Source organism: Poromitra crassiceps, assembly GCF_964638095.1.
Source record: "Poromitra crassiceps genome assembly, chromosome: 15".
In the NCBI taxonomy this organism is placed as follows: domain Eukaryota; kingdom Metazoa; phylum Chordata; class Actinopteri; order Beryciformes; family Melamphaidae; genus Poromitra; species Poromitra crassiceps.
In genome coordinates, this window is record NC_139634.1 from 35,986,126 (window position 1) to 35,999,954 (window position 13,829).

A 13,829-nucleotide genomic window follows, 5' to 3' on the forward strand; every position below is an offset into this window, starting at 1 on the left:
GTCCCCCACGCCTGTGTCCCCCACGCCTGTGTCCCCGCGCCTGTGTCCCACAAAGACTCACTTATGAATGGATGGCGCTAACATCCCCAAAAACGTCTGCATGACTGCACTATCAAAGCCGGCTAGTCCGTTCCCATGGTCTCCACGTAGACGTCGGGGCTTTTTGGCTAACGGCGCACACAGAGTACAGTCTCTACAGTCTTGTCCGGAGACGAGTCAATGGGATGGCACTGGGAACATCTGTGGCTTAAAGGAAAGGGGGTGGGGTGGTGTGTGTGTGGGGGGTGCGGTGGTGTGTGTGTGGGGGGTGGGGTGGTGTGTGTGTGGGGGGTGGGGTGGGGTGGTGGGGGAGGCAGACAGAGGACACAGACTGGAGGCACACAGGCGCTTCATTGTGTCCTTCCACAGCAGATGGGGAAGGCCAAATATGTCGTGTGCTTCCTGGTAAACCTGCCGATGAAGCTGAATGTTGTGGGAAGGAACACGAGAGGAAATCTGGGCTGTCCTTGTAAATAATTTCGACATTGACCCTGGTTCTGATTCGGGCTGCGCGATTAATCGAGATTATATCGAAACCGCAATATGGCCAAGTGCCATATCCAAATCATAGGAGCTTAAATTTGTTGATATAAAGGTACAGTATGTGTCACAACATGACATTAAATGAAGCGTCGTGATGCTACAGAGATGCCCCCGGCCTGCAAATCAAAGTCTCCGAACGTAAGGGTACGTACTTGTTTTTGGCTCAGTGGTTAGCACTGTCGCCTCACAGCACGAAGGTCGCGGGTTCAAATCTCCACCCGGGTCCTTTTCTGTGTGGAGTTTGCATTTTCTCCCCGTGTTTGCATGAGTTTCTTCAAGGTGCTCCGGTTTCCCCCAACAGTCTAAAGACATGTTGTGTTTGTGTATTATCATAATGTCAAAGTAAAAGTAAAAGTTAGTTAGTTACCATTTACATTTCACTGTCCAGGGCCATTTTGATGATTCTGGTGTCAAATAACAGGTTTTTAACTATGGATCCATCAGAAATCCTTTTTATATCTCCTTCTGCCATTTACTCTGCATTTATTTTTAAATATTGTGAAAAATATGCATAAATATGCATCAACCATCTTATTTTGTATTTGCCCAGTATTTTGTATTTGCCCAACAGTCATTTAATGCACTTTTATAAAGTGCCTTATAGTGCATTCATTTCCTGAATGAACCTGATATGACATATAGCATTAGCAAAATTATCTCTGTTGATATACAATGCAATATTGACTGGTTTCAAGCTGGCACGATATGACCGTGTGAAGTTTGATCAATCAAATTAAGTAAGAAGACAACTTCTGTTGCAACTTATCTTCATCAGTCACATTGGCTCTTGGAGCTGACAACGTCGCCTCCCATTTGCTTTCACACTATGACTGAGGTTCCCTCTCCTTGTCTTGACGGTCAATTTTGTGAATTGGCTGAGTGAGGAGTGGCTGACCGGCCTCGCCCCAGCTGGAGCAGTCTTTCCCCAGCATTGCAGCAGGGTAGAGGACTCAGCAGTCTTTCCCCAGCATTGCAGCAGGGTAGAGGACTCAGCAGTCTTTCCCCAGCATTGCAGCAGGGTAGAGGACTCAGCAGTCTTTCCCCAGCATTGCAGCAGGGCAGATGACTCAGCAGTCTTTCCCCAGCAGGGCAGATGACTCAGCAGTCTTTCCCCAGCAGGGCAGATGACTCAGCAGTCTTTCCCCAGCAGGGCAGATGACTCAGCAGTATTTCCCCAGCGTTGCAGCAGGGTAGAGGACTCAGCAGTCTTTCCCCAGCATTGCAGCAGGGTAGAGGACTCAGCAGTCTTTCCCCAGCATTGCAGCAGGGCAGAGGACTCAGCAGTCTTTCCCCAGCATTGCAGCAGGGTAGAGGACTCAGCAGTATTTCCCCAGCATTGCAGCAGGGTAGAGGACTCAGCAGTCTTTCCCCAGCATTGCAGCAGGGTAGAGGACTCAGCAGTCTTTCCCCAGCATTGCAGCAGGGTAGAGGACTCAGCAGTGTTTCCCCAGCATTGCAGCAGGGCAGATGACTCAGCAGTCTTTCCCCAGCATTGCAGCAGGGTAGAGGACTCAGCAGTCTTTCCCCAGCAGGGCAGATGACTCAGCAGTCTTTCCCCAGTGGTGCAGCAGGGCAGATGACTCAGCAGTCTTTCCCCAGCGTTGCAGCAGGGCTGTGTGGACGCTGTGGGGCTGGAGCCGAGCCTACGGGCCACTTGCCATTAGAAAAATGCACTTAGCGGGTGATCTCTAAAGGTTATTTATTGGCCTTCACTTCCTGCTGTGTTTAATCAATGAAGTGGCTCACGCACGCCGGCAGGAATTCAAAACTGTTGACACAACCTGGGCTCCAGACAAGCCTCTGCCGTTATACGTGTTCTCTCCCTTTACCGTCAGGAGACGAGAAGCACCTGTAAATCTGTCAGCCTACCTGCCTCCACTCCAACCTGCTGGAATGAAGTGACAGAGGAGAGAGACAGACCAGGTTAGATAGTCACAGAGAGACAGACCAGGTTAGATAGTCACAGAGAGACAGACCAGGTTAGATAGTCAGAGAGAGACAGAGAGACAGATGATTAGAGAGAGATAGAGTGAGAAGCACTCTGAAGCCATTCTTACACAGCGTTGTCGTTACACCTCGCCGTCCTGTATACAAGACACAAATACGGAACGGAGGCCGAATCAACGCCTGTGTGTGTGTGTGTGGGTTAACTCAGCGAGACGAAGCTCAGCTCATTCATAAAAAGGACAGGAACCGTGGAGCTGTCTACCAGCTCTGATTGAAGTTCTATCAGAAATAAGTCAACCAAAGCATATAGTCTATTTCATTACAGCAGTGGAATCAAAGGAATGAAGAAAGAAAAAGAAAACGGTAAACTGCAGTCGTTGTGCGTACTGTTCTCAGAAAAACAACTAGTATTCCTGTATATTTTAGATCAAGGGTTCCCAAACTTTTACCACTTGTACCACTGTGTACGAAACCAAATTTCCCAGGGACCACTTCCACTGCGGCTACCGACAATTTCCCCCATAAAATAAAATTTGCTGATTTAACAATGCAATAGCATCAGAGAGGTTCAACACACACACACACACACACACACACACACACACACACACACACACACACACACACACACACACACACACACACACTCACTCACTCACTCACACACACTCTCTCTCTTAGGGGACATTCACACCAAAAGCGTTTTTTTTAGTCAGAACGCTATGAAAATCATGTTGAGAGCGCTTCCATTGTGCACAAAACACAACGCACAGAGCGTTTTTTTTGCGCTCCGTTTGTTTTCCCCTGTAGTCGCGTGCAGTACAGATCAGAACACAACGACCACATGGACGGTAGACAGCTAGTTTTGTCTGTTTGATGTTGCTCACTGTCAACACGAAAGCCAGATTATTGCCAATTCTGGCATCAGTGGAGGTTGAAAATCCCTCGGGAGGAGAAAAGGTAGGATGAGTGAAAAAGACGCTTTTCCTCTAATATTCAACTTTTTTCAGCTTTAAAACGCCCACAGCGCTCCTCCAAAAACAACCGACGCCACCAGCGCTGAAACGCCAGGTGCGTTCATTAAAAGAGGAGCACATTCAGCGCGTCCTTACATAGAGAATGAATTGCAGAAAGACGCTGCCAGCTCCAAAAATGCTTTTGGTTTGAATGTCCCCTTAGGGTGTGAAAAAGAGGACCCCTTTTGGGGGGGGGGGGGGATTCCCTTGCCAAAATGTGTTCTTGTTGCATTTTCATGATTCAAACAGGCAGTTGGGGGGGGGGGGGGGAAACTATTCAACTTTTTCTTGTTTACTCACCAATGTGTCTCTCTTCCAAATAATCCAGCCACGTAACTACGTCCATTCATGAAATAATAATAATAATAATAATAATAGCTTGGATTTATATAGCGCCTTTCAAGGAACCCAAGGCCGCTTCACAGAGCACAAAAAGATGATGAACACACATAGATGACAACAAAGAACAACAAAGAACAGAAAAGACTAGTTGTGGAATTAAAATTTTAAAATTAAAATTAAATAGCACGGGGACATTCATGTTTTGTAAAAGTGCCATTTAACAATATAACAGAAGTAATCCGTCATCAACACGCCCAACGTCATCAACACCCCCACCACCTGCTGGCTCAGTCCATGTTCTGGACATGAGCCTGTACCTTCTAAACAAGAGGCGCTCTGCGAGGGACATGGACATAGCACTAGTAGGGACCTTGGGTGGGTGAGATCTGTGTGCTCTGGAGCGCGCTCACAACGCACAATAAGAGGCCATTTACACCTGGCATTAACATGTGTTTTCTGTCATCAGATTGTGCTTGACCACTTGAAGGTACAGGTGTAAATGGCCTCTATGTGTCTATCCATACTGACATCTGAGTGATGTCTCTGGATACCTTCAGGAGTTCACTGCATGTCTAGAAGGGGCTATAGCCGATGTCAATGTAAAACATGTGATTACATGGAACTTATATTTTTCTCCAACAGCCGACCTACTGTTTCATTTCCCTCGGCAGCTGTTAACATCTCCATGGCAACGATAGAACCCCTTTTACTTGCGGAAAGCCATGTGGGGGACAACATGTTGGGATTTTTTTTTACTGGTGGCAGCCATCTTTTCTTCTGTAAACAAGTTGTGCAACACTCACTGGAAGCTAGAGCCTGCGTCATCAAGCGGTTTGACTCCTGTAAGTGTTGTGAAGAATGCTGTGAAAACTCTGATAGGACGTCATAGTGTGATTAAGGTGTATACATGTCTACAGCGGGTTAATATCAGAATCGTGCAGTCCATGTAAACATATATAGTCATTGAGTTTGAAAAGGAAAATGAATGAGAGGGAGATGCATGAGAGAGAGTAACGTTTTGATGAAAGGCTCTCTCTGCTCCTCCTTTTTCTTTCTCCTTTCATTCACTATTATATCACTCTTTCCCTCACCCCCTCTCACCCAACCACCACCCTCTCCTTTCCCCCAGTGTCTACCCCCTCCCTCCCTCTCTCTCCCTCCCTCCCTCTCTCTGTCTCCCTCTCCCTCCCTCTCTCTCCCTCCCTCCAGCCCTCTGTCTCCCTCTCCCTCCCTCCTTCTCACCCAACCACACTGTCTATCACCCTCTCCCTTTCCCCTGCTTTCTCCCCTCTCCCTCCCTCTCTCTGTCTCTCCCTCCCTCTCTCCCTCTCTCTTTCTCACCCAACCACACTGTCTATCACCCTCTCCCTTTCCCCTGCTTTCTCCCCTCTCCCTCCCTCTCTCTGTCTCTCCCTCCCTCCCTCCCTCCCTCTCTCTTTCTCACCCAACCACACTGTCTATCACCCTCTCCCTTTCCCCTGCGTTCTCCCCTCTCCCTCTCTCTGTCTCTCCCTCCCTCTCCCCCCCTCTCTCTCTCTCCACCCCCTCCCTCCATATCTCAGTGACAGAGCTTCTTTGTGTGCCTCTGCAGCCTTGTCTCTGCTAATGACGTCTGGCACTTCCGCTGGCCCTGTCAACAGAGACTGTGTGTGTGTGCGTGTGTGTGTGCGTGTGTGTGTGTTTGTGTGTGTGCGTGTGTGTTTGTGTGTGTGTGTGCGTTTGTGTGTGTGTGTGTGTGTGTGTTTGTGTGTGTGTGTTTGTGTGTGTGCGTGTGTATGTGTGTGTGTGTGTGCGTGTGTGTGTGTGTGTGTGACTGGGTGCGTGTGTGTGTGTGTGTGTGTGTGTGTGCGTGTGTGCGCGTGTGTGTGTGTCGCAGTGTTTCAACCGGGAAGGGTGGCTGTCTGCACTGGGCTAATGGAAAATAAGCACCTTGTAATAGCAGCAGTGTCTAACACAGAGATCTGTCTCTGAAGTCAAAACACATGATCATGATCATGGTGTTTTTCCCTGCAGTCTGTTCCTGTGTTTCTTATCTTGTATATTTGATCACTTTCTCCCTTTGTTATAATTATGGATCGGCTTGTTTTCCATTCTATATAGTGGGAGGAAGAGGTCGTTGGCTTTTATTTTCCTCAATCATTTGTGATAAGCTGCAACCGGTTTGGCGCTAAATTAGGGGCCCTTTACACGAGGACAGTTTCTGGAAGAAACGACACAATAGCGTTTCCTTCACACCTTTTCCTTCACACCTTCTCCCTGTTTACATGAGTGCTGTTGAATTTTTAAAACCCGGTAATGTACATGCCAGGTCGCTAGGTGGCAGTGTGATCACCTTATTCTTTGCCCATACAAGGACGCTTCTGCATGACGTCATTTCGTAATTGTCTTTCCGTTTTTAAACACGGAAGTAGAGTACGCCTTCCGCAGTCATTTAGACTTGCCAAAAAGCTGTTTTCAAGCAAAAAAAACCCCAAACTGTTTTAAAGTTTTAATATTTGTCGGGTGAGAATGTAACATATATGTGACCAGTTTATCAGAACAACGGCTATTGGAAATCTCTAACGAGCAGCGAGGACCGGGAGCGCTGAGTGTGCTATCTGTCAAACCCTACTGTAGGCTACTGGCAGTGAGAAAACACTGTCGACGTGCTTTTGTAACTAACGTTAAATGCCGACCAGGTACAGCCATCGGCTCCTCGCAGCAGTAACGTTATGAACATGTCACTGAAGTTGGCCGCAGTGTCGCTTAATTCTGAATGTTGCCAAACTTCATTCATACTGACGTTTTATTTTGAAAATGGTTGCCAACTCGCGCACGGCTATGGCGTAATCGCGTGTGTCGCGTGTGCAGGCACGTCAGAGTTTCTGAAATGTGCCGTGTCAAAGTGATTACATGGAATGATCAGCGGGGGGCATCTCAAAGAATTTCACTCTGGAAGGTTGTTTCAAAATGTGTCATTTCCTAAGCCCAAATTCGCCGTCGCCGTCTAAAAGGGAGGCACTAACCAACGATACAATAATTCCCCGTGACCATAGGAAACCGTCCTCGTGTAAACTGCCCCTTAGAATCCAGGATCTGTGGCGTGGCGTGACCTACGCTTTACCGACCAAGCTAAACTCAAAGTGATGCAGCACGCCACACGTGTTTGGGACAGAGCTTCTGATTCAGCTAAGGAGAATACGGATGCATGGAAGAACCTGCTAGAAGTGTGCCAGTGACAGAGATTGATCAAGAGTTCCCAACGATTATTAGAGAATTGGAGAATTTCCATTATAACCCGTTTCAATGTGCAGTAGCAATGGTCCTGTTGATGAAGAGTGATGTGACAGGTGCACAGCAGGCAGTGTTTTTGGACATACCTCAGCTTCCTGGAACATGCTGCTACATGCTTACATCATCCATTCACTCCTCCATCCATCCATCAATCCATCACTCTTGTAACATCACTCACTCATTCACTCATCTTTGCTCCATGGTTCCCATCTCCTTCATCTCCTGCTGTTCTTCCATTACGACACTACTCTCTATACTCCTTTCATTCTTTTAGGCGCTAATAGAATAGACCTTATTCGATTGACGTCACTCACGTACGGGCACGCCCACTGCCGCCATGTTGTTGACATAGCGCAGCCGCTTTAAGTGACAGCCTATGTAAGAGCAGAGTTTATAGGAAGCTAGCCGCCGTTAGCGTTACCTGTATCGTTCAAATTGTGTTCGGATGGTGACCTGCGTTACACACGGCTGTAGTAATGACAGCAATAAAGTCCCCGTGGTTTGTTTCTATCTCTACCGTCCACAGACGTGAAGGGAGCGAGACGGAGGATACGTCAGCAGCACAGGAGATGTGTGGCTAGTTAGGAGAGACAGGTGAAACTTTCTGACAGCTCCTCACAGCAAAGTCTGTTCACCTCGTTTTTTCTTTTGTTTATTATTACAGGCATTAACGGCAGCATACAAACAACAACTCTGGGGTTTATATTGCTGTCATCACTATCGCTATTCTGTAATGGAACAGAAACGACAATAAGGCCGTTAGTATAGTTGTCAGCTGCAGGACGGTATGTCAACAATATGGCGCTGTCCGGGGTTAGCGAATAAGGTCTATAGTTGTGGCGCGCATGGACCGTTTTAGAAACTGTAACCCCCAATCTTTCCAAGTACCCCCTGCAAGCTGCTCAAGTAGCCCTGGTTGGGAATGAGTGTTTTAGGGCCCAGACACACCAAATAGACGTCAGAAGACTAGCGGCAACGAAGGCCGACTGTTGCGTCGCCTCACGTCACCTGTTTTGGGGTGAAAAAGTAGCACTCGAACACACCGCACAGACTACAGCCGACGGTCATCTAGCACGTATGTTCTGTGCCTGCGTGAGACCTACAGTAGGACTGCAGCTATGCAAAACATCGTTATGATACAGACATGAAACAAAGCAGTGTTTGCCTGCCATTTTCACACCACTCTCGCTTAGGCCATTTCATAACTATGCCTTCTCCACCCTGCTGCCTTTCCTGTCTCTCAACCATCCATCCATCATCCATCATCTCTTCACCCCTTTGTATACCTCCCTCTCCATCATCCATCCATTCACAAATAAATCTCACCTCTCTCTCTCTACCCCCCCACCACCACCACCACCACCAGCACGCTCATCTGTCTGTTTTCACCCCCCTCCTCTCCTCCAGCTCCTCAGGCTCTGGCGGAGTGGGAGACAGGGTCCTGGCTCAGCTCCTGACAGAGATGGATGGCATCGAGCAGCTCCGAGACGTCACAGTTCTGGCCGCCACCAACCGACCCGACATGATCGATAAGGTAAACACACGGCGGCCCTCTCTCTCTTTCTTCCTCTTTCTCCCATGATTGATTAGGTTGAGGAGAGGTTGAGCTCTCTCTCGTGTCTCTGTCTGCCTCTCTCTTCCTCTTTCATTCCTGATTGAAAAGGTTAAAGGTCGCTCGCTCTTGTCTGTCTCCTCTGACCCTCTTCTTTTCGGATGCTTTCACACCTGCCTTGTTGTGGACGGTGCCGTTGAATTGAATCGTAGAGTGTTTTCACATCTAGTTGGCTCATGCTTTGAGCGGTTTATTCAAACTCCGGAGTGTTGACTTGCTTTAGTTTGGTTCATTTTAAGGGAGGTGAGAACAACGTCATTCAAATTTGGGTGGCTTTAAATGACGGGACCAAGACGCCTGAAAATGCGAGTCGCAATCCTCTTCCAAGCCAACAGTGGTGCGGTTTGTTAGGAGTGAGAAGGCATGATGACGGACTACGAAACGACCACAAAACACAAGGTATTATGAGTATAGAGACACTGCGGAGCGCGTCATCATTCAGAAACCACGCCCAAAACGGGGGAAAACACAAACTCCCGTCCAATCCTGGCATTCTCCTATGTCGCGTCCATGGTCGGGTGTTGCACAAAAAGATCATATATACGGAAGATGAACACTCCAACTTACTTCATTGACAGCAACATCCACATTTTTCTTCTCGACCAATTCTCAATGGCTTCCTTGTTTTTCTCGGGAGTACAATTTTTTTTTTTAACTGGTATGAACAGCAGAGAAGGTACATTACGTCAGAGATGCGTTCTTAACTGGTATGAACAGCAGAGAAGGTACATTACGTCAGAGATGCGTTATTAACTGGTATGAACAGCAGAGAAGGTACATTACGTCAGAGATGCGTTATTAACTGGTATGAACAGCAGAGAAGGTACATTACGTCAGAGATGCGTTATTAACTGGTGTGAACAGCAGAGAAGGTACATTACGTCAGATATGCGTTATTAACTGGTATGAACAGCAGAGAAGGTACATTACGTCAGAGATGCGTTATTAACTGGTATGAACAGCAGAGAAGGTACATTACGTCAGAGATGCGTTATTAACTGGTATGAACAGCAGAGAAGGTACATTACGTCAGAGATGCGTTATTAACTGGTATGAACAGCAGAGAAGGTACATTACGTCAGAGATGCGTTATTAACTGGTATGAACAGCAGAGAAGGTACATTACGTCAGAGATGCGTTATTAACTGGTATGAACAGCAGAGAAGGTACATTACGTCAGAGATGCGTTCTTAACTGGTGTGAACAGCAGAGAAGGTACATTACGTCAGATATGCGTTATTAACTGGTGTGAACAGCAGAGAAGGTACATTACGTCAGATATGCGTTCTTAACTGGTATGAACAGCAGAGAAGGTACATTACGTCAGAGATGCGTTATTAACTGGTATGAACAGCAGAGAAGGTACATTACGTCAGAGATGCGTTATTAACTGGTATGAACAGCAGAGAAGGTACATTACGTCAGAGATGCGTTATTAACTGGTATGAACAGCAGAGAAGGTACATTACGTCAGAGATGCGTTATTAACTGGTATGAACAGCAGAGAAGGTACATTACGTCAGAGATGCGTTATTAACTGGTGTGAACAGCAGAGAAGGTACATTACGTCAGATATGCGTTATTAACTGGTATGAACAGCAGAGAAGGTACATTACGTCAGAGATGCGTTATTAACTGGTATGAACAGCAGAGAAGGTACATTACGTCAGAGATGCGTTATTAACTGGTATGAACAGCAGAGAAGGTACATTACGTCAGAGATGCGTTATTAACTGGTATGAACAGCAGAGAAGGTACATTACGTCAGAGATGCGTTATTAACTGGTATGAACAGCAGAGAAGGTACATTACGTCAGATATGCGTTCTTAACTGGTGTGAACAGCAGAGAAGGTACATTACGTCAGATATGCGTTATTAACTGGTGTGAACAGCAGAGAAGGTACATTACGTCAGATATGCGTTCTTAACTGGTATGAACAGCAGAGAAGGTACATTACGTCAGAGATGCGTTATTAACTGGTGTGAACAGCAGAGAAGGTACATTACGTCAGAGATGCGTTATTAACTGGTATGAACAGCAGAGAAGGTACATTACGTCAGATATGCGTTCTTAACTGGTGTGAACAGCAGAGAAGGTACATTACGTCAGATATGCGTTCTTAACTGGTGTGAACAGCAGAGAAGGTACATTACGTCAGAGATGCGTTATTAACTGGTATGAACAGCAGAGAAGGTACATTACGTCAGAGATGCGTTATTAACTGGTATGAACAGCAGAGAAGGTACATTACGTCAGAGATGCGTTATTAACTGGTGTGAACAGCAGAGAAGGTACATTACGTCAGAGATGCGTTATTAACTGGTGTGAACAGCAGAGAAGGTACATTACGTCAGAGATGCGTTATTAACTGGTATGAACAGCAGAGAAGGTACATTACGTCAGATATGCGTTCTTAACTGGTGTGAACAGCAGAGAAGGTACATTACGTCAGAGAGCGCAGACACGTCCATCACGTCTAGATAAAGTTCCAGGGGAGTGGAATCGGACTTGTCTTGACTCCGCCCCTGCCGTCACATTCTCTATCCAGGTGGGATGACAGGTTGCCAAAACTCTGTCTCATGATGATCGAGGAACATGTGAGTCATTGTGACTTCTGTTTACAGGCGCTGATTTGCGAGCGTTTGGCCGGTGTGAACCTAAACGAACCCAGTGCCAAAACACAGGCTTCTTTGCTGAGGCTGGGCCCAAAGAAAAGCAGCTGTAGGTGTGATGGCACCCTTAAAGTGTGGTTCAGTCGTCAGTTCCCTCACACTATGACTTGAGATTTTAAAAAGAAAGGTCATGTGCCTTTGCACATTTTTAGGTTTGGCCTTCTCATACATACCACTCTGGTTACCAACAATACTCAGATGTGCGAAGGTAAGCTTCAAACCAATGAAAAACTACCACATTGTAGTTTCACTTTGGATTCAGACCAATTAAAACACACTGTAGGTGAGAATAGGGCTGGATTCGAATGATAAAAAAAAAAAAAACTATTCCTAACCACTTTTCCTTGAGCTCGATGGAAAACGTCATGGGTCAAGGAAAGATGTGAAGGATAATTCATAAGGGCTTATGAAAAGACAACTGTAGTGCTGAGAGAATCCCAAAGAAATGAAGAAGTCAGTTCACTGTTGACCAAATCTCTATCTTGACCCATGATGTGGTCAAACTTTGATTCGTATCTGTTCACTTTTAGTCATTCCAAGTAAACGTGCCGTGTTGAGAGAGATAAAGCAGCACAAAGTAGGCTACTACCAGGCCTGAGAACTGAAACACCTCTTTCCATTCAGTAAGAACAGGTTTTGTGATTTTCATTCATGTGTTGATATCCGGTCGTTTCAGAGTGAAACTGCAGTGCTGCACATCATGGCTTTTCATTGTCACCTTTAATGTCCAGTTTCTCCCTTCTCACTGTACAATGTCACATGACCATCACTTGGTTGCAGCACTCATCATAAATGCCTCAGCATATGCGGGGAGCTCGCGCGCGCTCTGCCGAGGCATAGAGACACTGCAAAATGCATCATCATTCAGAAGCCACGCCCAAGACGGGGGGAAAATTCAAGGAAGCACTGCCTGACGACTGCCGCTAGCAAAACTAACCGGGGCGAACGGAGGAACTCTCGTCAGATAGAAATAGTTTTGCGGGGTTTTACAGGGATTTGGACCGTTTTCTTTTTAGATAATGTCAAAAGATTATTTCAGTACACTTCCTCCAACGGAGAGGGAAAGGTACATCGAGAAAATGAACTCAGTTGGCCTGGAGCAGTGTCCCTTTTCATTGCCCAAACAACGCTGGATAAACGATCCCACACAGTGGCCTGAAGTGAAATACTATGACATGAGCTTTTAGGCATGTTTAAATGAATGAAAATAACGCTGGTGTAACATCAGACAGATGGCATCAGACGCGCTGGCGTTCTCCTATGTCACATAGTTGCACACAAAGATCATATATATGGAAGATGAACACTCCAACTTACTTCCTTGACAGCTAAATCCACATTTTCTTCTTGCGAATGCTCAATGGCTTTCTTGTTTTGCTCGGGAGTACAAAAAAACTTTAATTGGCGATTTTTGACATTTGTTGTCTGCGCAGCCCACCACACAACAGCTTTTAGCTATGTTTAATTCAAGGAAAATGATGCTGGTAAATGAGAGTGAACGGAGCGATTTCCCCCGTGATGGGCGTGGCCTATTTCATGCAGTGTCTCTATGCGCTACAGTACCTCGCTCGACTCTATCTGAGCTTTACTGTGGCTATTCCTTCTGGATAAGCTGCCCCAAGGAATTGTGGGATGGCGTTATCAGCTTTCTGTTCATAATGGTCCTATGCTAAAGGAGCTATGTCAGGAAGCACTGAAGCTCCTTTCCTTAAGGTGCGTTCACACTGACCTATTAAAGTTTTTCGCTGGCATCGAGTTTACATACAAAGTCAATGCAAACGAGCGATTGAGCATATATTCGCCCGGGAGAAAAATCGCTGAGTGATAGGGCGAAAATTCGCTCCTCGCCCGAGATGAAATATCCCAACTCGAGCAAAATTTCGCTGGCATCAGTCGCTCGCTGTTCAGTGCTGATTGGCTGCCTTAACCCCGGAGTATTTATTCATTCTTGCATCGGGGGAAAACACAGTTGCGTTGTTTGCGTTTTCATCCTGTCTAACGTTAGAGCTGTGTGCTGCTTGTTTCTTGACAGTGAAGATCTCTCTCGTTGCTCGCTGCACCCCGCCCACATCTATCAGCGGGCTGACAAAGGTGCTGCCAATTGTGCACAAATAGTCTCTCCCTCTCTCCGAGCTCCGAGTATGAACACCTCGGCCTGAGGGCGGAGTGCGCTCCCGGTTTGCGGAGCGATTTAAACACAGCGACAGAGCGATTCCAAAGGGTTGAATTGAGCGACAGGGAGAAAAATAAATATCTCGGTGTGAACACAGCTTCAGCGTTTAGAGCAGTGGTCCTCAAACTTTTGGTTTCAGTACCCCCTTTACCCGACAACAACATTTTGTATAGAAAACTGCGAGAGAAAACTTCAACATATGATGCAATC

At 46.5% G+C, this 13,829-nt stretch overlaps 1 protein-coding gene across 1 annotated transcript in view; it reads left to right on the forward strand.

The window, feature by feature from the left end:
- Positions 1-13,829, forward strand: part of afg2a (AFG2 AAA ATPase homolog A) — a gene marked incomplete at both ends in the record, with an annotated part of 166,113 nt that overhangs the window by 41,409 nt on the left and 110,875 nt on the right. Inside the window, one exon of the mRNA XM_083651875.1 lies at positions 8,568-8,694. Within this exon, the coding sequence (XP_083508001.1) occupies positions 8,568-8,694 (127 nt within the window). The remainder of the gene's footprint in view (positions 1-8,567; positions 8,695-13,829) is intronic.